This window comes from Cupressus sempervirens, chromosome 9 (assembly GCF_028749045.1).
Source record: "Cupressus sempervirens isolate cs-2001-9-10 chromosome 9, ASM2874904v1, whole genome shotgun sequence".
NCBI classification, from domain to species: domain Eukaryota; kingdom Viridiplantae; phylum Streptophyta; class Pinopsida; order Cupressales; family Cupressaceae; genus Cupressus; species Cupressus sempervirens.
In genome coordinates this window covers 616055832-616081081 of record NC_143126.1, presented here as the reverse complement: position 1 = coordinate 616081081, position 25250 = coordinate 616055832, and the positions used below count along the sequence as shown (strand labels likewise).

At 37.9% G+C, this 25250-nt stretch overlaps 1 protein-coding gene across 1 annotated transcript in view; it reads left to right on the top strand.

The window, feature by feature from the left end:
- The window catches only part of ELF9 (RNA binding (RRM/RBD/RNP motifs) family protein), a 200881-nt gene that overhangs the window by 59450 nt on the left and 116181 nt on the right, over positions 1–25250 (top strand). The window contains exon 7 of the mRNA XM_089801353.1: positions 9391–9429. Coding sequence (XP_089657479.1) covers positions 9391–9429 — 39 coding nt within the window. The remainder of the gene's footprint in view (positions 1–9390; positions 9430–25250) is intronic.

The following is a 25250-nucleotide window of genomic DNA, read 5'->3' as shown; positions in this document are numbered from 1 at the left end:
GGAAATGACTGTAATTGCACAACCTCCCACACATTTGACATTTTGCCACATTCATATGATATGATATGGTAGATTTTAATGACATCCACGAGGCTAAAGTAGCCTATGGGACCTACACGATCACCCCCATAGCTACAAAGTTTTGGTTAACTTGTCTCTCCTTTGAAGTTTGATAATCAGAGCCGCTGTTCTCTTCACTTGATCTTCCTCGAATAAGTAGCTGAAGTCCTTGTTTTGCAATATCTCTATATAACCAGATCTGATGTCATTGTATGCCAGGCAATCCTTGACAAAGTGCTGCTCCATCTCTACTGCTCCCATATTACAGAATAAACACGTTCTGTCTGTCCACTCTTCCTTTGGAACTTGCCATCTACCAGTTTCACATTGCAGTCGATGTGAACTAGTTCTGATTTGTTGCATTGACATTTTTTCTTACCAATTAATAGGTGCTCTTATATAGGCCTTTTCATCATGACTAGAAGGGGGGTTAAATTCTTTAATGTAATAAGATTTTTTCTGCCCTATGCGCCTTGTCCATAAAATATTGCGAAAATTATCCATGACAAGCTTCTTTATTTCTTTAATGTTATCTGGGCAAGTATGGATGTTGAAATCCCATTTTCACATTCATTTGTCATTTTGCTTTATCCATGTGCTTTTCTGCTTGACAAGTTTTTCCTCTACGACTAGCTTGGGCTAGCGATGTGTGACTGGCATGTGGATAAACCAACAAATCGGCCTCATCCAGGCAAACAAATACCTCTTGCTAACTTTAGCAACATCATTCTTGTTCTGCAGCCACATGTTCTCATTGTTAAACAATTACCATGACTGACAATTCATTCACTCATAATGTTGTCAGCAAGTGCAAATGGCTTAATTAGCCAATCATCATCTTTGACAGGCAATTGCTATCATTTGTAGTAGCAAGGATAAACATTGGGCGGCTTTTGCAGCACTTGTGCAGTTGGAAAACTACAAGCTTCGAAAATAACCCCAATGGTCCAATCGTTGAGAATAGATGCAAATTAATTGATAATTTTGCATTCATTAAACAAGTATTTTCCTAAAAGATGGCCACCTGTCATAACAACTACTGAATAAAGTGGAGAAGTGTTGAGATAAAGGGTGTTGCAAATATTGCATAATATTGTTATGTCGTATTATTTTATTTTATTATGTAATGTTGCACCTAGATGGACGTGCAACATGTAAAGATTCTCATGGAATATACTTGATGAGTTGTATTGTAAAATTGTGATAATATTTCATGTAATTATTTAATATTGGAGAAAAAAATTAAATTTTCAATATTAAATGTGGGGTCAAGGGGTTAGGTAGCAAATGGTTTTAGCACATGGTTTATGTAATACCACTTGGTGATTTTGTGGGACTTGCTACTATATAAGCAGTCACAAAAGTAGTTGTTGTGTGAGAAGATAGAAGGGAAAAAGACAAGAGTCGAGTGGGACAAGGCTTGACAGGTTAGCTAAGGGAGCATTTGTGAAAGTTGAAAGCATGACATGGGATGTGTGGATTTATGTTTGTTCACATGGATTGCTTGGTTGTGGCTATGACTTTGAAGACTTCCATAGTTGTATTGCAATGATGTTTTTGTTGAATAATACATGGTGATGGATGCTTTTGGAGGTTGGATTTTTTCTTCGACGAGGGTTTCTCAGGGTATATCTTGTCACAATTTTTGTGGGTATGTTGTCTATTCTCTTGCATGTGGATTTTAATTTCATATTTATTTCAGATTTATTATGGGTTATGTAAAAACAGTTAGATTCTTTATTGCAAGTTTCCTTACAAGTGGTAGCAGAGTTATGGTTTTATTATTGTAATCCTAGATTGAATCCATGAGAATGCATGAGAGGATAAAAGAAAGGGCAAGCTATATGAGTTGTTTATTGCAAATCTGAGAGTTTTGGATTTGCTGTTATAGTGGGATGTTGGTAGATTTTGGTCATGTGAAATTGTTGGACAAATGAATTTTTTGGTGTTTTATTTAAATGAGGTTTTAGGGGGTAGCTTGCAAAAATGGCCTTCTGGGTAAAAACAGATCTCACCATTAGATCTGGGTTGATGTTTCCATAAATATGAGAGTGGTAAATATAATAGTTTCCTTACAAGTGGTATCAGAGTTATGGTTTTATTATTGTAAACTTAGATTGAATCCATGAGAATGCATGAGAGGATAAAAGAAAGGGCAAGCTATATGAGTTTTTTATTGCAGATCTGAGGGTTTTGGATTTGTTGTTATAATGGGATGTTGGTAGATTTTGGGCATGTGAAATTGTTGGAGAAATGGATTTTTTGGATGTTTCATTTAAATGAAGTTTTAGGGGGTAGCTTGCAAAAATGGCCTCCTGGATAAAAACAGATCTCACCATTAGATCCGGGTTGATGTTTCCATAAATATTGATGTATAATATGCCCTAGTGTGGCCATGTTTAGAGGAAATGAAAGATTTTTTTAGTTTTAGCCCGTGATGGCCATCAAATTTAATCTTGTTGGAATTTTTGGCACAAAAAAAAAAAATCGCAGTGAAAATGGTAAAAAGACAGTCTTAATAAAATGGCCATAACTTTCTCTCAGGATATCGCATTTCAGACTTCTTATAGGCGTTGGAAAGCTAATTCAGTGCACTACAACTTGGTGCGGGTTGATTTTTATGATTTTGACATTTTGTCAGGTTTTAAGAGCCCAAAAGTCAGATGTTTATTTTGAGCACAAATTAGGGCATAATTTGGGCATTCGGAGTCGGATTTTGGACTTTGAGTAGTCAATGGAAAGCTCTTGGGGAGCTCTACACATTGGTTTGGATTTGGCACAGGTTTGGCATGGTTTATTTGGTGGTATATTAATCTGAAAAGTTTATGTTATATATTAACTATGGTAGCATTGCGAGTTAATGATATTGTATGTTTGGAGATTTAAGATTTGATGTCATTGTATACTTAGTTTATTTTTAAGATTGGTCTCATGATGATATTATTATCACTATTTGGTTTGGATATGTATGATGACTTATTGAGTTTGCAAGTTGTGCAGTGTTGTAAGCGGTCTATACTTACAAGTTGCATTTATAACTTGGTTATGGGTTGTCTTTGCCCATTGATCTTTCATTATTGATGCATATTCAGATTGATAGCTTGGATTTGAGTTGTCTATGCCATAAGTCACATGATTTGTTGCTTTTCTTCATGTAGAAGGGATGAGATGTTGTTACTAGGTACAGTCATGGTGGAGGATTGTGGTTGACTATTTTATGCTGACAAGTTGGACATACTGAGAGTTAGATGCTCGGTTCATGGACATGGTGTAATAAATTTTGACATGACATGATTGGATATACAAGTAAATCCTTGATGTTCATTGGTTTGGATTCCCGATTTGGTTATGGTTGTATATCTTCTTGGTTGAGGATCATGGTTATTTGGTTTCTTTTGAGGAGCTCATGATGTGTACTTCAAGTTCTTTGACAGTTTGATGCCTTGCTTGATTCTCATGGTTAGAGGATGGCTTTTTTCATGATGATGTAATGGTTAGCTTGGATACACGGTTTAGTGGGAGCTTGTGACAGTGATGAGGTGACAGTGCAGGATTAGTTCTTGGTTTGATTTGTATTTTCTTGGTTTGGAGATCTTGGTTTCACTTGATGTTGCCACTTTGGTTGTGTGTATAGACCTGGAGGATCTTCATGTAGGAGATGGATTTTATGATGCCATAGGTGACTTAGTACCATTGTTGAGTGAGAGTTTTTTAGCATTGATATATTCATTGAGTGTTTGCAAATGTTGGAGGTTTGTCTTAGATCCTCTTGCTGCAGAAGCGTCTTTGACATTTGCATGGTACACTTGTTATCTTGATGGTGTGTGGAGATGGTTCTTTATGGAATGTGAAGATGGTTTTCTTCATGGTATTTGGAGATGGTTGCATCTTGAGGACTAATGGGGTTCTTGGTAAAGGTGTGGTTTATGCTTTCATTTGGCATGCTATCTTTGGTGTGAGGATGGTTTCATTATTATGTCATGGTATACTCTTGATATGCGTTTAGAGTTTTGACATGCTATATTATGTTCATAAGGAGCATCTTATCTCTTTGTTTGAGATGTTTTAGATCATGTTGTCATGTTTATGTTCTTGAGGCCATGTTGGAACTTTGACATTGATCTTGGTATTGAGTACATTGATCATAAGCGAGATACTTCATGATATTGCTGTGTTGCATTTGGAGTTGGCATGGATTGATTGGTTACAGGTGCTCATGGATATTTAGAGACGGTGGTGATGTTGATTTCTCTTGGATTAGAGAAGTATTTGTTGAGACAGTTGATGGTTTTAGTAGGAATTCCAAGTGGCATTCACTTGATATGGACTTGAGAGGAGATTGTTCTTAGATGAGTTTTGGTTGGAGACTTGGATATCATGATGAACATTCTCATTCCCCACTCTTGGTCTACTCGGCGGATTGCTACTTCAGAGGTATAGCCTGTTTTTCTCTTAGGAGCATTATATTTAATATTTATGCTTGTCTTTCATGGATATGGATCTTGAGCTATGGTACTTGATTTAGTTCTGGTGGGTTCATTTGAGAGATGGTTTAGTATTGGTTATCTCCATTTGCATATGTTGTTATGCTGGTTGAGTTTGGGAGATGGTTTTATATTGGGCATATTCTTTGGTTTAGGTATGGTTTATGAATTTGATCTTCTTGTGAGAGGCTTACATCAATGATTAGTTATATGGTATGGTTTGGGTGTTGTTGAGGCTTCTTGTTAAGGTTTTTTGGAGGAGATCATACTTGCATAGTTTACATCTAGAGGTGTGTGTAGAAGGACATGATATAGGTTATAATTTGCATGGTTTCTCTTTGGTCTTTGTTATCTTCTTGGATGTTTGCTTTTGCTTACATTGGATTTGAGATTGGTTGGAGATTGTGATCACTGGTTTGTGTTCATGTATGTCATGTGAGAGATGACATGGTTATTCCTTTATCTCATTCCTCTATTGGTTGTGGAGAGCTTGGGAGACTGTTGGAGTCTTTTTTATGAGAGTTGTTTTTTCAGGTTATTGGTTTATGTGTTGTGGATGTCCTTGATACTACATGGATTCAATTCTTTGAGATGTTGTGAGTGGATTGGTTATAGATTTGACATTATCTTTTGCAGTGGGAGCTTCTTGGTATATATGTGGCAAATATTGCTCTTGATTGCAGGTTATAAATTGGATATGTTGATGATGTGAGATTCACTTGGTGCACCTTTGGAGGTATGGATAGTTGGATGGGTTTGACACTTGCTATGGGTGCTATTTCAGCTATGGATATTTTGACAATTACGGATACATGTGATTACCTTTGGATCAAGTTTTTTGTACTTAGTATTTTAGTTGGTACAGGATTTTATGATCTTCTAATGCGACAGGTTGGGTGGCTTTTTCTTTGGATAACTTCTATGTATGTCCAGTGGCAATGGCATAATAGGAGGTGACTTCATTCATGTTTGAAATGCTGGATATTTTGATTTTGTTGCGGGTACCAGGATGGAGCACATGGTGTACTTTGATCCGTGATAGTGGATGTGCTAGGAGGGATTGTTCCCTTGTTCATTTATGTTGCTACAGATTGACCCTATGCAATGTATACAAGTGGGAGATTGTTGAGATAATGAGTGTTGCACACATTGCATAATATTGTTATATTGTATTATTTTATTTTATTATGTATGTTGCATCTAGATGGACGTGCAACATGTAAAGATTCTCATGGGATATACTTGATGAGTTGTATTGTAACATTATGATAATATTTCATGTAATTATTTAATATTGGGTAAAATAATTAATTTTCCAATATTAAATGTGGGGTCAAGGGGTTAGGTAGCACATGGTTTATGTAATACCACTTGGTGGTTTTGTGGGACTTGCTATTATATAAGTTGCCATAAGGGTAGTTGTTGTGTGAGAAGATAAATGGGAAAATGCTTGATAGGTTAGCCAAGGGAGCATTTGTGAAGGTTGGAAGCATGACATGGGATGTGTGGATTCATGCTTGTTCACATGGATTGCTTGGTTGGGGCTATGGTTTTGAAGATTTCCATGGTTGTATTGCAATAATGTTTTTGTTGAAAAATATATGGTGATTGATGCTTTTGGAGGTTAGGTTTTTCCCTCAATGAGGGTTTCCCAAGGTATATCTTGTGTCACAATTTTTGTGGGTATGTTGTATATTCTCTTGCATGTGGATTTTAATTCCATATTTATTTCAAATCTATTATGGGTTATGTGGAAACGGTTACATTCTTTATTGCAAGTTTCCTTACAAGAAGGGAGTTTGCTCAACACTTCAATTGTTAGTGAAATCAACTACTTTCTTTTTTGTGTGACAAAAGTGAAGAAATCTCAATGGACTTCTTACATATAGTAGTAGCCTCATCCGGTAAGCTTCAAAGTTTTCAATTTGCAGAGACTTGTTTCCAGAGGCCATTGGTTACTTTCAGCAAATCACAAGCAACATACTTATCATTAGAATATAAAGCCAATTTAATCTCTGACTCAACCAATGTTTGTTTGACTTCGTTTTTTATTTTTTGACCGATTAAAAGAGATCCGCCATGTATGAGAGTGCCAGGGAGTCCCAAAGAACAACTTCACCACTAGGTCTCTCTGCATAGCTATTATGACATATGAATGATTTATTCATTCAGTGTTTTAGCCTACAAAAGAGTATATCTTAGAAGTGCACCTTAAGAAATGGCTTTTTGTTTAAGGCATCCTTTCCATGCATGCCAGAGATTTAAAAATTATGCTTTTGAGAAAACGGTATTTTGTTGGTTCCCAAACTTTGATTTTTAACTAGTGTAGCCTCAAATTTTTTTTTTCTTTTTTCCTAGTTTTGTTTGTCTAAAGGGAGTTTTTGAAATTGATTTATTCGCTTCATCTTAAGACTAAAATCTAATTTATGACATTATTTTCATATGATTGGCCTGAGTTAAGCAGCATAAGCATGTATTGTCCCTCGTTAGAACACTAACGTTTTGTACAAAATTCTTACAGACTGCAAAAGGCCTTTTTATATTTATCATTTGTGCCCAACTGTTAATTTGGTCACAATGAATGTATGGGATTTAATTTGCGAATTGTTTATATCATCATTATCCTTGTATGATCTTTTATCAATCCTCACATATGCACACCTCAGATATACCACTAGATCCTTTAGAGATTCAAATATTTGTAATTCTGATTTTTTTATTCACAGATATACATTATCCTCTAATAAAGTTTATCTCATGAATTTCAGAATCTTAATGGTTGAACTCTTTCGATTGTAAATAAATAGATTTTTATCTGAATGCTATGAGATAATCTTGTATGTAGTATGTATGACTGATTATAGGAAGCTGTTCAAAATAGAGGGACTCCATATATGATAGAAGAAATCTGTGATTATTTCTGTGGATTCAATGGTTATGTATCCTAATTTATATATGTTTTTAGGTTGTGAATTTAATGCCTTGTAGTTGCCCGCTCCTCTTTAGTCATGTTAAAGCTATAAATGTGATTCCTTCGTGTAAGCAGTGCTGTAGATTTTTTCGGTATATATAATTTGACTCTTATAAATTGACTGAATCGAATTGTTTGATTTCTGCCACCTCTACTCACTGTTTAATATGTATGTATGATTATTTGCTTTCTCATGTCATCCCAACTAGACTTTTATACTTCTGCTATAGCTTACGATCAAAGATTTATGACTGCTCTTATGTAAGTCAAATGTTCGAGGATGGAATATGCTGATGTGTATTGTGGGATTCGGAATCCAGTATTCCTCCTCTTTTTTTCCCCGTAGATTTGATGCTATCCAAGGTGATTCGCTGTTTCCTTTCCTCTGTTTCCCAACTGCTAGGTGACGGGTCAACTGCTGTCTGATATCCTCTATTAAAATTTATCATAGCTGTTCTGTCAGATGTCTCTATCCCATCTAGATGCCTCTCGAAAGCTGTATCTTGCTTTCTCATTGCTTGGAAAGAACTATTCATTAGTTATTTCTATCGGTGAATTCTTCTTCTATTTCTTTTTGTCTATCGTAGTCTCCCCCTAAAAATGTAAGTTTTTCTCTCTAATATATGAAAGTTTTTCTCTCTAATATGTGTTTGGGGTGAAAAGTCACGATTATCCATTTGGTTGTTTGTGAAATATAATTTATATTAGATCTGTTTTAATATATTCAATATTAATTGAATAGTTTGACTAATTTAGATTTAGATTTTTAATATAATATACAAGTATTTATATTCTTATTATATTTAGGATAACTTTATAGATGTATTTCTAAATATACATATACTTTATCATAGATCATTATATTGTTTTATTTATTGTTTGATTATATATTTCAAATTCATATTATGATAATATACATCATATTTTAAATAATTATATTAAAATTATATAATAATGATTTTACATTATATGTCTTCATTGACTAATCTCTAATTTACATATTGGATATATATATACATATGACAATATTCAATATATTATAATTAATATATATTATTGAGTTTATTATTTATTTACTTATTATTGGATTATTATGTCATTATTTCAATGTTACATTTTATTTATTTTAAATTTATCTTTATTACTATTATTAATTCATATCGAAGAAGGGGACATTACAAAGCAGTTGAGTATTTTGGCAAGTAAAGAGAAACCATCATTTTGGAATTTTTCTCCTCCAACTTTTTAAATAAGCTGGGAAAAAAATATTCTTATGATAACACAGAGAAAGTCCAATTTCTGGGTTTTTTTTGCAATCTAGCTGTTGAAACTTGTAGATTAAGGGAAGAGGGATTTGACTGAGTGGAGTTACAAGGTGAGTCACGGCAAGTTTCATAGAGTCATGTCAAATCTAGTTGACTTTGTGAGTTCTTTTCTGCTCATCATGTTGTCTTTAGATGTAAAAGTTTGTGATTTTTTAGTACCTTTTTCACATTAAGTGTAGAAGATAATTTATTGGGTAGTCAATTTAGATGGATAGTGTATTAATTTCAATTTTGTTATGTGTTTGACTACAATAACTGAAATATTTGGAGGTGTTCATTCAGTCAATAAGGACTGTCTTATGTAATTTATTCATTATATCTATTGTTATGTGTTAATATCTGCTCAAGGTAAAATTCAGCAATTGTGTTAAAAATCCTTTCAAGAAACTTTGGCCTTAAGTATGAAATCTAATTTGATTAGCTATATTTATTCACATTTCTTCAATGTTTGCTAATTAGCTCTATTCATTCAATAAATAATTTCTTTGCAAAGTTAAATGTTTTTCAAGTGCATTTGACGTAACTTTTACTTCTTTGTAAATTGTGACAGATTACAGAGGTATTCTCAAAATGCGGTATCATTAAAGAGGTACTGCAGATTTCTTTTCAGGCTGAGTATGATTTGCATTCACTGTTAATTGGAAAATAACGATTGTGGTGTTCTCTAATGCATTTTTATGGGGAATAAAACTATATATAAATTGGGTCTAGTCAAAATTTGTCAAAGATTGAGGGGCTGACTTATGAAATTTTGCAATGGTAATGAGGGTAGAGAATGGTGTCATCTATCAACCATGCTTCACTATAATTGCCTTTATCATGCTTTTAGTTTGCTATATTTATTTATGGTAGTACTACAACTTTGAACTTAGTTTTGAAATGTATCAAGTATTTCTTTGATTTATCTTAAAATGAATCCCACTGTTTGTCCAATTTTAAACTCTTTTATCACCCGTTCATTTGTTCATGAACTATCATTTTCATACAATTTGAGGTAGATTTCATCTTTTAGCTGTGGGTGACCATGTCTTTTTACTAGAGTTATCCAGGGATGTGGGGATGGCTCAGGGACTTCCCCCAACTTCCTCATACTATTAATGTCTGAGTTTTGACAATTTGTTTGACATTGACTCTCATTTGAACTCTCAATTTAACTTGATTATATGTTAAGGTTCTATCATGTGTATATGCATGCTTTATCCATGTTATCATATGAATATTAAATTTTTTCTGTATTTTATATAGCTGTCCCCATTTCCGTCCCCCAAAATTGTTCGAAAATCAGGGACAAGGAATGCATCCCCCTTTCCCCCCATCCTGGAAACTCGGGTAGACTTGCTTTTAACCCACAAGACACAATTAGATGTGGCTAGGGTAAACTTGAAAAAAAAACGAATTCCAAAATTTATTAATAATAAGGTTTTTAAAAACTTGGAACATAAAAATCTATCATAAATTAGAATGCAGTGTAGTGATAAAATTATTTTTTATGGAATTAATATGGTTGTTGACTTGTGGGAGCCTTTAAGAAGTGTCTTTGAGCATCTTTCTGGGGATTAAGCTTCTATATTTCCTTTTTTTGTTTAATATTGATCTGGAGTTTGTATAGTGGTATATATTGCTAATATATTTTAGATTGTATAACCTGGTCCACGATTCATCTTGTTTTTGTCAAAGGATAATCATTGCAAAAACAGATTATCCAGGGAATTCATGATAGTTAGATTAGGATGTAAATTTGGGATTGGATCGACATGGATTTGGCAACAGTAATAATAGAGGTAATATGGAATGTTGTTTCCATTTCCTATGGTTATCTCACTAGCATCATAGAATTATCTCAGTACAATCGTTTGTTCTTATAATTATTTTGATGCAATCATGGAATTAGGACTTATTCAATTGGATGTGAGCACACTAAGGGAGATTAATAAGTTTAAAGAAATTGCGAGGCAATGATAAAAGATGTCTTTACTGCCAGATAGATGCCTCCAAAGGAATTAAAGAGTGCTACTTTATCATTGACTTCCAAGGTTGGTGAAAGTTACAAGATCACTAAAATGAAGTATGACTACAAGAGCATTTCACATTACTCCAAGATACACATAATATAAGATCAAGTGGACATACCGATCTGGGTCATACATATCAATTCGAATGATTTCAAAAGAAGAATGTATGGCCCACCATTGACAAATAAGAGCGAGAGAATGTCATACATAACCATGGAGCAAGCCCAAGAAAGATGTGGGAACAAAGGATACACTTGAAGGCTATCATGTGAAAATATGTCCAGAAAAAATTTCAATATATGTTTTACTGTAAAAGGAGTGGGGAATTTGAAATTAAACTAGAAGTAACATTGAAAAATCAAGATTATATTTTCTAGTAAGTACTCTTTTGTCTTATTCTCTCATGAAACCTTGGGAAGTCCATTGTTTTTGTTTTGTAGTGGGGTTAGAGACCCTACTCCCTTGTTACAATTTGTTTTGAAACAGTTTAGTAGAATAGTGAAGTGTTAACAAGGCTTTGGAAATCTGAAAACACTTGGACAGCTAGAGAATTTGATGTCCTATTATTTGACTTTCAGAGAATCTGTAATATCCCCTTTCTAGACGACAGTAGTAGAGTGACGGGTTGGCCTGTCATTGTGAGTTCCCGTTGGCCAATAAGACAAATGGGGGTCTCAACAAGCGATTGACAGAGTTTTAACAGTGGCTCTAGGAGTCAACTTGGAGTTTTAGGCATAGTTTAGCATATTTTAAATAAATTAAATTAAGTGAATATCATATTCACTTTGTTAAATAAATTTCAAAAAGTGAATAATTTATATTCATTTAATGAAAAAGATTTAAAAAGGGCCACGGGCCCATCCCCTAACAAATAACTCATAAGCTGGGGATTAAATAAAGACATAAAAAAAATAATTAAAAGCCAAATTGCTATTAAAGCCAATCTTAATAAATGGGAGACTTGATTGCAAATTTGGGAAGGCTCTATTAAATTCGTTGACCCAAAAATCACACAGTTAAATCCTGATAGCAATATTTAACAATTTGACTTGCTGTGGAAAATATCTCCTACTTATCATATGTTATTCCCTTGGACTTTGGAAGAGGATTAAGTGTTTAATCAAAATGCAAAAACTTTGCTGTGAATGGTGTTGAGACTGAGAGTCAAACTTGAAGTCATTGGGCAGCAAAGGCAAATGGGCGGAAGATTAAAAATTGAAGAAAATAATTATTTAGTCGTGCTACTTATTTTTTTGAAGGCCTTGTGAAAACCACAGGGCTGTAATTTGGAATTGGCGGCGTTTTGGGTCTGAAAACGCAAACTTTTGGGCCTGGAGAGTCGGATGCAACCCCCAATCTTTCCTGGAGTATTCAATCTGCAGTTTAAGGGCGGGGTTCAATTGTGCTTGCTGTTGCAGAGATAAGTTTAAAGTTTAAACCCCAACGCCTTCAGAAACAGGTTCACCTAGTTACAATCTGATCTGGTAAAAGAGAGAAAGAGACGTCAGCTGGGAGCTTCAACATTGCTGTATAGCCTCCTGCAACAGTATTGGCAAGGAAGAAAGAGAGGAAATTGGCAATCTCAGATGAGTGGTGAGATTTATAGTAGATTGGAAGTAGATTTGCAACTGCAGTTCAATTCAATAGCCATTAAAGAGTTCATTTGTACATTTCCAGCAGCTGGCATTACTTCAAACTGCCTACAATTAGCAGTCTTGCCAGAATTGTACACTTAGAATCACCTGTGCAGGCTGTCAGAGCAGATTGGGATAACAGCAACCAATTATTACTGTTGTGCTGAAAGTCTGCAAACATGCTTTAATCTGCCATCTGTGTCAATGCTGGGAGTTGCGATTTGCAGGCCAGTCATCCATTAGTTCCCAGAATTTATCAACACCAGTGCACATGCCTAGTCGGAATGCTATTCATCTTCCAGCACTCATAATTCAGAATCTTTCGGTCTGGTACGATTCCTATAGGAGAATATGAAGCAGTAGCTTTACTTCTTTATCTTGGATTCAGACTTAAGCTATTTGTTCAGATTGAAGAAATAAATTACATCTGCTACTATATTCATTTTAACGTTAAGTCTTTGTGGAGCAATTAAGTTACTCTGTAAAAGAGTTTTCAGCATTTCCTTTCAGTACTGTTATATTTTTCATACTTTGTTTCAATATTGGAGAAAGCAGTAAAAAAATTCGGAAAACCTTCCAGCACAACAAAAAAAAGAAAGAAAACTACAAACTCCGAAGGCGAGGAAAAATACATCACCGAATTCACTGTCAAAGAAATTTTTAAATACATCAGCATTCTTGGCAGAGGGGTTGGGATCTTTCAGAATCTGAAGTCCTCTCATTAGGAAAGCCTACAGGAGAGATGATACAGTGAGAGTTGTACACTCTATCTAGGAATGTTTGTGTAAGTTCCCATGTGATTACTAGCATATTGCATTATCAACTGAGCCTATTTGAGTGAAAGTCAAAGCTTGACAGAGATAACCTTGGGGTCATCTCACAAGATCGAGTATATCAGCATTTGAGATTAGCTTTTAACAAGAGGATAGAATATACTCCATATGTTTTATTTTATGTTGGTGGCATACAAACGCCCTCATCATTAGAATTGATATCATCCTAGATTGTCCTCCACCAAAAGTCCTCACAAAACTATGTGGTTTCTTGTGGTTGTGTAGCTTCTTCTAAAAGGTTTCTTAAAGGATTTTTTAAACTTGGTGCACCCTCAACAGGTCTAAGCACAAAAGAAGGATTCAAATGGATGAATGAAGCAAGATAGTTGTTTGATTAAATTAAAAGAGATCATTAGCAATGGTCTAGCTCTTGGCCTATAAAATTTCAATTAGCTCTTTGTAGTAGAATGCGACACATCGATAGAAGGAATTGGGGTATTCTTGATGCAAAATGGGCATCCTTATTCTTGTTTACCTCATAGATTAATTGATTGATGCACACAGACAATAAATGGGAATAGCAGAACTTCTTCCTTTATTCGCATATGCCAGAACATTACATTATGCTTGATGATGATTAGATGCTTTACAATGACCCAAGAGGGTGTATAAATACTTTTCGAAGAACCTTCCCGAAGGGGTCCGTCGGCCACATACATGTCGCTACATAACAAGAACCTTCCCAAAGGGGGTATAAATACTCACCGAAGGGCCTTTCAGAAGGTTCTCAAAGGAACCTGTCGGGCACAAGTCGGCTACATAAAAAATAATACATACTATCCTACCTGTCGGCTCATTTACAATTATTTACCGATTACATCATCCTCCTCAAAAAAACAGTCATCTCCTGACGACGATACAACAAAATTGTTCAAGTAATGACCAAGATGCTACGCAGGGGGGCAGGTTCGTGCTCTCAGATCGCTCAACTCAGCCCGAAGATTGTAGACCTGTTCCTTCCGAACCTTCAGCTCGGCTTCCGCTTCCATCTGAAGCTCCAGCACGGACTACATGATCGCTCCAACTTCCCCTATCTCCTTCTTGTCTGCTGCTGCCTGCACCTTCTCCGCTACCAACTGCTCCTTTGCTAATAGGGCTTCTCTCTCGGATTGCCAGGACGCCCTCTCAGATTCCCAGGCTGCTCTCTTTGAAGTGAACCTGGCAGCTGACTCCTCCCGAACTCTCTCAGTTGCTACCTGATTCGCTTGCGCCTTCCGAAGAGTGTAGTAAGCCTACCTGTGCAACTTCACTATCTCCTAGAACAAAACCTCAACCTGACTGTCCACACCAAAATCCACCGTGGTGGCCCAGTCCTGAAGCATCTCATCAGTCTCTACATCCGGCCAACCTCGCTCCTCAAAACAGACCGTGAAGGCAGCTGGGCATCCAAGTCGCATGAACGAGATGACTCCCTCTAGCTTCTTCACAATCCAATCCAATGCTTGAGTCTCCATGGAATCCAACACCTGACGAGCTCGTGAGGCTAGAGCTGCGAAGTCGGCAAGAAATGCCTCCTTCATTCTTGCCTCTCGTGCTGATGAATGTCCTTGCATAACCATCTCCACGACGTTGGCCATACGCTCAACAGTACAATGCGACGGTTCAATATCCAAAACTGGCTGTGCTACCTGTGGCTGAGTGTCTACCTCGGAAATATTATCTCGTGTAGGAGTTTGTACATAAGCCATCTGAGGAGTCAGAGCACAATGGAACCGCGTGCTCAAAAAAGTATTGACCTCCCGAATGCAACTCTCTATCACGCTCTGGTGATGCCAAAAGTGCTACATCCACCATCACCACTGCATCAAATCCTACGTCATCCAAGTGTACACCTGAAGTACTCTGTCCGTCTGCTAACTCCGGTGCTGGGAGATCGGCTACGTCCATGGCTGTCTCGTCGCCTCCGTCTGGTACGTTCTCTACTGAAGGTTCCTGAATTCCTGCTGTCTGCTCTACGACAACATCTGCTGCTGGCTGAGATATAGTAGGTGCCACAGGTGTTGCTATTGGAAGTGGTTCAGCAGGGGTTGAAAAAGTCCCTCGGTTGATGGGTGCTGTCGCCTGAGCAAACCCTACGGCAAATCCAACTCTCGGTCGGACAGGAGAAGGCCTTACCCTGTGTTGCCATGGTGTTGCTATTGTAACTGCGTGCTGGGGTGCACCAGTCATAAGTATCGGTTGCCTTGTTTGTCCAAACCTTGGAATGTGAGCCATGTGTAGACCTGTTGGGACCAAACAAGGAGTAACAGGAACTGTAGTGCGCGAAAATAGCAAGGGGGTAGCCGCGACAACCTAAACCTCCTCATCATCCTCTTCGTCCCCTTCTTCCCCCACGCTGTCCTCAGAAGATGTCTCCTGTCGGTCGTTGTCTGTATCACCTGTCATGTCCATCCGAGGCCTCTTCTGTCCTGCTGAACCCTTCTGCCCAATGGCTGTATCCAAGTGCTTCCACCGCATGATAGGAGGCTTTCTGGGAGCAAGTGGTCCAGGTTTTGCCTCTAACTCGTCCGCTGGGATCATCTGTGTTGCGGCATCGAGGAAGAGACCAATCGCATAGTGAGGCATATAGAAGGTCTTATGCTGGAGAGTCATAAACTCATGCATCCGCTCAGCCAGCACAGACGCCCAATCGTACACTTTTCCGGCCATTATGTCGTTCATCATGGACACTTGCGGAAATGAGATATCGGATGCCCTAGATGATCTCATGAGCCTGCTCTTGACCAAGTCCATCAGGCATCGCCATGGTCCCTCTTGAATGTCAGTTTTCTTTAAACCCCTTTCCTTCGATGTCTCAACTAATGCCACCTACTCTGCTTAAGTCAAATCTCCACTTTCCAGTGTAATTAAAAATAGCATTCCCTCCTTAGAAATTTTCTTCGGTTGAACCTTTTTGCCCTGTTGCCCTGGAATGCCAAAGACTCGTTTGTAATCAGTTGCCTTAAATGAGACCACCAAGTCCCTGTCCAAATACTCAAATGTGCTCCTCCAAGAGGCTCTGCCGTAGGTCTCAATCATAGCGCATAGGACCTCTTCATAATCTCGAATGCAGAAAACAAGCATCCGGATAGCCCATTCCACTTGTGCTCTTCTGATGCTTGCTTTCACCAAGTGATCATTAGGGGTTTCTTGCCACCATTTTCTGCAGTCCATTCCACTCAACCCCTCGAATTGTATAGTTTGTGGCATGATTTCTGCTGCTGCAGGTGCCGTAGGCTTACGCTTCTGCTTGCAATTGCTCGTGCCTTCATTCTGATTACCTACACACGACATGTTCATGCTCTGTTGAGCTTTAGATTCTTCCAGCTGCTTTTTCCACTTCTTTTTGCCTGCAGACTCCATATTCCTGTAGGTCAGTTATTTCTTTGTCTTTTCCTAACGGTCCTTCAAATTCGTACGGTGGAGAATACTCTCAAAAACATGTATGGTGAATTGCAAACCACAGGTAATGTTCTCCACAATTTGTACAAGAACTTCTATCGTACGGTGAGAGCCTCAACAAATGCATATGGTGGCAAGGGTTAATGTCTTACACAATCCGCATCAAGCCATCCAAAAATTGTACCCCAATTATGAGAAGCTGTACACCAAAATTGGAAGGTCAATCCGTGTAACAATCTCAAAAACTTCTTACGTTGAAGGTGAATAAAATTCGTACCCCAATCTTCAGAATCCTGAAATTCGTATGACACAAAATCAAAGCCTTTGAAAATCTGTACAGTGCTAATTGAAATCCATATGTTGTTGGTTGAAATCCATACGATTGCATCCTTTAGTACAATTTCCAGATGCAAGTTTGCAATACCTTCAAAATCCGTACATTGTACGGTAAGCAACTGTGAATCCCGTACAGTGACAAAGCTGTACGGTGCAAGTCAGAATTAGTGCCGTTCCAAATCCGTACATGGTTTATGGAATCCGTACGCTGGTCGCCAACTCTTGCAATTAATTTTTGAAATCTGTACATGGAGAGGTTTTTAATAAACCGTACGGTGGGAGCCTTTTAGAAGCTGTACGATAACATCCCTATAAAATCCGTACGACACCATCCATTAAAAAGCCGTACGGTGCTTTGTGATTTCTTTTTTTTCTTTTCCAATTCAATTTTTAAAATTTTTTTTTATTTTTTATTTTTCAATTTTTTTAAAATTTAAAAATATAAATATCAATCTTAGTTTTGGACTCGAACTTCGCCATCTTGCAATGACAAAGGGGTCATTTGAAGTTCATTCTGCGATGGAGTTGTCTTCTGGCCATGGTATATATTCAACTTCGAGCCATTCACCGCCTGATGCACTTCTTGTCCATCCAAAGTCCATAGTTTTATTGCTCCATTTTACTGATCAAGTCCTTCAACCTCCTGGCGAAGACCTGTACTATTTCATTCTTCTTTTGCTTAGTATTGAATATCTCCTTGACAATCTCATTATCGTCGCGCAATATTTGAAATTTTGCGATAAACTCCTTAATGTTATCCCAAGTGTTTAACTTCTGCAGATCTGTATCAGTAAACCCATCAATCGCAACACCCCATAGGGTGCCTGGAAACTGTCTGACCCATTCGTTCGTATCTATTATGCCATTTGCCCTCCAGATCGTTTCACATGTTTTATAATGTCAAATCGGATCGGCGGCTCCTTCACCATCAAATTTAGGCAACTTTTCTTTTGGTCTTGCCATTATTACTGGATGTTGTGAGTTTTGTTGTGTACTTGCGCTGTTTTGCACTCCTACGCTATTTTGCACTCCCATGTTGTTCTGAACACCCGTGCTGTTCTGTACACCTGCGCTGTTCTGCTCACCCGCGTTGTTTTTGATACCCGCGCTGATTTAGACTTTCGCGCTGTTTGGTGAAGAAGGGTTTTTGTCAACCGAAGCTGTTTGTTCCGAAAGTATATCTTGGACGAAGAGTTCACTCCACGCTCGTGCTCCCTCGGCACTCCAAGCCGTGCAAGTCGATCCCCTTTCGTCCGGATTCTCTTCCTGTGGCGTATGCAGGTTCAAATACTCCTCCTTGGCTTCTTCCACCAAATCAAGCCACTGTCGAGTCTCCCCCAACAATTCTTCCGCACTCCTGTTTTCGTCGACAATCTTCTGGAATCTCCTTCGACGCTTTGCCTGCTGTGCTAGAATTAAATTTTCCTTGACGGTGTGTATGTCATCCTTTTCCTTAAGCTTATTCTTATTCTTGTTCAACTGATTTGGCATTTAGTTTTCATTCGCCTCCTTGCGTACCAGGTCCATCGGGCAACGGCGCCAAATGTTTACTGCATAGATTAATTGATTGATGCACACAGACAATAAATGGGAATAGCAAAACTTCTTCCTTTATTCGCATATGCCAGAACATTACATTATGCTTGATGATGATTAGATGCTTTACAATGACCTAAGAGGGTGTATAAATACTTTCCGAAGAACCTTCCCGAAGGGGTCTGTCGGCCACATACAACATGTCGCTACATAACAAGAACCTTCCCGAAGGGGGTATAAATACTCACCGAAAAGCTTTTCGGAAGGTTCTCGAAGGAACCCGTCGGGCACAAGTCAGCTACATAACAAATAATACATACTATCCTACCCGTCGGCTCATTTACAATTATTTACTGACTACAATTCTTTTGAAAATGAGAAGTTGAAAGACAATGAAATTTTGTACTCTACAGAATAAGAGGAAATGCTTGCCATAGTGTAGTGCCCCACCTACCCACGCACCCCCCTCCCCCCCCAAAAAAAAAAAAAATCCTAACATTCCTAGCATCCCCAACGACACCACTGCAAGCTTTGGCCACTGACGGGAATGCGGGGATGTCCCCACGTCCCCCAAAACGTTAAGGGGGATGCATCAACACCCCTTGAGCTTTTTGGGAGATGTCCAACCATCCTTAGTCACAATGACATGAAAAAGTGAATTTGAAAAAAAAATGCATTTTTAAATTCATATGATCAGATTTTTAAATGCATTGTAATCATCTTTATGATCATATACTTTTGATATGATATGATATGATATAACTCTTCCATTTGCTGATTCAGCAATTGAAAATTTTATCATTAAGTAGTATTGAGTGTTCAAATTTCTAATTAGTAATTTGATGTTGCAAACTTCAATATTCGATGTTTATTGTTCAATGTTAAATGCAATGTTCAAGTAAATAATGATTCACTATTTTAATTCTTAATGTCTTGTACATCTTTTCATAATTTGACTTTTTAAGCACCATATGGTATATACACCCCTACCCCCCATCGTCCCACTGTTGTCTATAAAATGAGGCCTCTTTGTGCCCTCATCCTAAAAACATGTCCTCTCGTCCCCAACAACAATGTAACTATGGCATTAACCAAGTTTTGACAATATTTGGTTGGCGAGAGGTTTAATGTGAGAACATATCATAATAGTGTGAAATAATTCTTGTGACAAAAAGATCCTTATGAACATCAATGGGTAAGTAAGATCCAAGGATATGATTTTGGTATTGAATATGGATGAAATCAAGGTGACCAATACAAGGTAGTGCATAACATAATTTATTACAAAGATAGAATCTACCTAGTATCTGAAGCAGGATCTTGAGAGCTGTTCATGAGACACCATTAATAGGATACTCGAGATACTATAAAACCTAGAGAGAAGTTAGAGAAGGCTCTTTGGAAGGTCCTAAAAAATGATGTTCTTTGTTTTGTAAGAGAATGCACTGCTTGCCTACAAAATAAATTGGAACATATTTTCCTTGTAGGTGTAGGGTTATTACAACCTCTTCCTATCCCAAAGCAAAAATGGGAGAGCATTTCAATGAACTTTGTTAGTGGAGTCCCTAAGGTCCTTGGCTAAGATTGTATCTTTGTGCTTGTTGATTGGCTGACCAAGTATGCACTTTTTTTCTAGTCCCATTAGAATTCAAAGCATTACAAGTTTCGGAATTGTTTTTCGAAGGAATATTGAGGCTCCATGGACATCGAAAAGACATATTAGGCGATTTCTTAGTATCTTTTGAACTGAAATATTCAAGCTATCAAGCATAGAGTTCACATCAAGTACCAACTACCACCCGCACACAGATGAGCGAATTGAGTTTGTGAATAAATGACTTGAAGGATACTTGTGCAACTATGTGAAACCTAGTAAAAGATCAGATGGCTTCATTTGGGAGAGTATTGCAATAATACTACTTACCACATGTCAATTGGAATGACACATTTCAAAGTTCTAAATGGATATCACATATCATCATTCATAGACATGGCATTTGGAGAGAGCAAGGTACCTAAGGTCAAATAATGGAAATATAGGAATGTCAAGATATTCTTTAATCCTTAAGAATGACTTATAGTATGCTTGAACTCAACAAAAGATCTATTCGGATAAGCACCGGGTTGAGTGAAGCTTTGAGGTTGGGGATTAGGTTTATCTTCGCCTACAACCATATCGATAATCATCCATTAATGGTAGAGTAGCATAAAAAAAGTTGAAGCCCTAGTTCTATGAACCTTATAATGGGATCAAGCGAATGGAAGTGGTCTACAAACTAGAGCTACTAGAAGGTATCAAAATACATAATGTATTCAATGTGTTATGCCTCAAGAAGGCTCTAGGACAATTCGCCATCAATAACCCCAATCAAATCTCACACAAATAGAACTAAGGAAATTCGTAACTAGATGCTTCACAACCACAACTTTTGTTTCCAAGAAATTTGACCCTTAATTATTAAAGTATTAGAGGCAATTTCCTCTAATCCCAAGAACGTCTACTAATATTGTAATCAGATTTTGTAAGTAAAGAATTCTCAAATTATGGCTTCACAATGGGAAATGAGAATGGGATTCTTAAAGATTTACCAATTCCCCAAATACTGAATATCGAATTGACATTTCTTAGCAACAGCCAATACTGAAAGCAGTAGCAATATCTTATTAATTCGCTGATGCTGGTACAATATATAAAAATGAGGCAAGTGTGAGGAACCTGGAAATAGCTTCCTTTAATTAATTGCAGGCCCTGGAAATGTATCCGTGGCAGCCCAGATATGCAGAAATAAATAACCCACAACAACACAACATTGTCATTTAAAATCCAGAGAGTTATATGGCCAGAAAAGAGATTTTATGGTATTCAGATTCAGAAATAATACCGTTCTAGAATACGGTTTGAACAACTCAAATAGGAGAGATAAACCTTATCAATTGGCAGATATAAATGGCAATCCAAATAGGGCCCACAAACATCCACTTCTCCACACAAATTCACTCTCCCAATCATTGAAAATACAGTAGCAATGATGCTCGATTTTCAGACTCCCAATACCAAATTCTTTACCAACACTTTGCTTCTCAGCTGCAGGAAATACAGTACAAGAAGCCACCATGGAAATCTCGGAATTCACAAGAAACCAATCTCCACTATACTTCAGTAGTGGAGAAAAAAATCTCAGATCAAACCCTTATACCTTAGCAATGGATTTGAAAATTAGAACCTTAGAAAAGCCACAAAGGCAAGAAAAACAAATAAATGGATGCTTTTCTCATCAAATGTCCGCATATTTATAATCTCCAAATGGCACCAGTTGCCCAAAAGAACTCCACTTAGGAAGCTTACTCTACACAACATTAAAATATAATAAAGTGCCATTAATACAATTTATTAATTGCTTTTGGCCCCAGAAAATGACTTTTTCCACCATAACTTAAAATTCTGACACGCAATGGTTTCTTGTTCCCACAATTTAAAACTTTTCGTCTCAGTTCCAACGAGCTATGATAGTGAGGTGACCAACAAACAACACCAACAAAAATAGCAACCTCAACCTATTTAGATGAATAATAATAATAATCCACTCGTCTTGCGAAAACAACTGAAGAAGCATCAAAATCGAAACTTGACAACACCAAAGTGATCGTGATGATGAAAGACGATGAATAAACCTAACGGGGTGACTTATTATAAATAGACGCTCCCTCCAACATTCTTGGAGCCCAAATCGGAAGCGCGACATAAAAATTGAGAGCATCACCCAACTCCTCTAACTCAACTGAGCTCATTGGAACCAACAGTTTGACTTTCTATAAATAGTAAGTCCCTCAAATGGAGCCAAAACACACCTTAGGCTATTGAAAAGCCTATAACCCCACAACTAAGACCCTCAAATCCCACTGTCAGTGCACGAGGGTCGCGATGGTGAACTGATCCAGCGAACTGTAGGAACATGCTAAAAATGGGAACACTACAGTCCTCCCTCCCTAAGATTGCTTGTCCCCAAGCAATCTCGGAACAAATGAACATCACTGTCCACTCGGATCCCAAGGGTAGGACTGTGTACTAGCCCTGCAATGTACAAGCAACTCTTGTAGCATCAACGCCCAAATAACTGATATGAATGACAAAATCATTTGGAAACTGACCGTAGACGCTGATGGTGATGATAACCCATCAGAACTCAATCCAATTGAAATACCAACTATCCACACCTGAGTCCCCATCAAATTGATACTCACACCTAACTGCATTGTGGAGATGGTAACAACCATAGGTAACTGAAACACTACCACCAACTCCAACCTCTACCAAACTGTCTCGGGTGTGTAGGTACTGCAAGGGGTCTAACTTGCATCTTTCCATGCCATCTGCAAAAGATGGTGCTAATCTATCCCATAATGGATGGTATGAAACTGGAGCCAACCCACATTGACGTGAAACTAAGTCCTCTACCTGTGGGTCAAAAGAAAAGTGATGAGCACTCCTCATAGTGTAATGCCGATAAAAGCTCCCAATCTTTGTCAAGGGCTCATCATCATCAAACTGGGAATCAGAAGATGGGTCCAATATCTGACTCCAAACTATTGGTCGAGAAGGATCCTGGGCAACCTTCTCAGCAAATCCAACCTTGGAATCCCAATGGGGAAGCATAGTAGGCAGAGTCTCTACAATCTTTCCCACCAACCTCTGAATAGCACGAGAGCCTCAAATGAGATACCCTCAGACACTCTATATGAATCCTCCTGCACATCCGAACTCTCCAAAAGATACTCCATGAGAGACTCTGTGCTGTAGAAATTATATGTGGAAGCATCAACTTGCTCCCTGCGACCCACAGTTGATCCCTCTGAAAATGTGGCACTGCCAGCTGTCTAATGCTATCAACTGTATGAGATGAAGAAATAGATTCGCTTCCAGCAAAAGGAAGTGAATCAACATGTGAGCTCGACTCCACTGATACTCTCACCTCATCCATACCTATTGCACCCATATCTTGGTTAGATGTTTCTGTCACATCATCATGTCTCTCATCCCCAACTGTGGAAGCAAACTCCCCATCAATCACAATATGTAATTGTATAGGGTCTGGGGCTAGTGTCGACCATACCCTCTCTAACTCCACGGTAACCTCATCAAACTGTGACTGTGACTTCTAAAGAGCCAACTGAGTATACTGAAGAGAGTCCACAGTCACCTCAAGCTCTTGGGTGAGCTCGACCACCTACTCCTCTTTCCCAAACAAGGTCTCATTGTAGGTGTTACCCCACTCCAGAAAGTAGTCTCTGTCAGCAACTAACTGAGAGTAACTATGCTTCAAAATCCTAATAGCCTCTTGAAGCGCATGAACCTCTGCTAGTGAAAAACTACTATCACCACGCTCATCTGACACAGGAGCACCTCAACCAGATGTAGATAGCGTCATAAATGCTCAAGAGCTGAAGAAATGTCACTATCACTCACCTTCAGTTGACAAGTCACATGATGCCTCTATAACCCCTAACTACTATGCAAGCTCTCTGTTTCACTAACTGCACTATGATAGGAAATTGAATCATAACTGCCCACCACAAGATCGTTGATATGTGTGCTATTGTCCTCGCACAACATTACATCTGAGATACAACTACTACGTACCTCAACAAACTCCTCATTCGAAGAAATGGAAGCCTTCGCAGTATCAATCTCCTCACGTGTCTCAGCTTCCACCTCAATAGTAAGATCCTATAAACATTGATATTGGGACCCATCTAAAAACTCCTTGGAGTCATCATCCAATATCTGACAAGGGGTGTTATACCCAGTACAGATCATAGCTTCATCAAACAAATCATCAGAGGTGTCCATATTATCTACATCCCCACCACCTGACAGAGCCTCAACTGTCGTCAATTGACTCTGCACACATGACTCTACGCCAGGCTGTGAATCAATAACACTAGAGCATGAACCCACATCTACTGACTCCGCCGTAACATCCAAATCACCAACATCACAGTTGGATGACTCTACACATGCATCGGTCCCACTTGAGGAAGCAACTGTCTTCTGCACTGGAGCAACTCTATGATATCTCCAATAATAATCCCCTCCTTAAGAGAGCCTGAAGTATCTTTAGTAACAACTACATCAGCTGTCTTTGCACCAACTGCAGCAACAACTCTCGGATCCTCAACCTGCTGAAGCTCAGTACCGCTATCCTCCACTGCGACTAACACAACCACATGTTGTAACAACCAGTTGAAAGATCCTTGATAGATGCCCTTGCTGATCTGCTGTAGTTTTTAAATTAATAAATTATATTTTCCTGTGATTTCTTTGATGGTCTTTGAGAATAGACAGAAGTTGTAGAAGGTTTTGTTTTTGTTTTGTGTTTTTTGATAGTTTTCACAATAGTAATGAATAGTTAACAATAAACATGAGAGGAGACTGAAAATAAATAAGAACATAGAACCAAATCAGAATTGCTATAAATTGTACCAGGCAGATTTTTGATTTATAAAACCAAATAATAAATCCAATGCAGTTCCAAGGAGCTTACATCCAACAATGATGCCAAACTGTTGCAAATGGCAGCCGTAAGACTACAAGAAATCACGTCCCAACTGAAAGAATCAATCTGTAACGCTGAAACCATAAATCTGCAACTTGAATCCACAATAAAGAATGGTGTACTC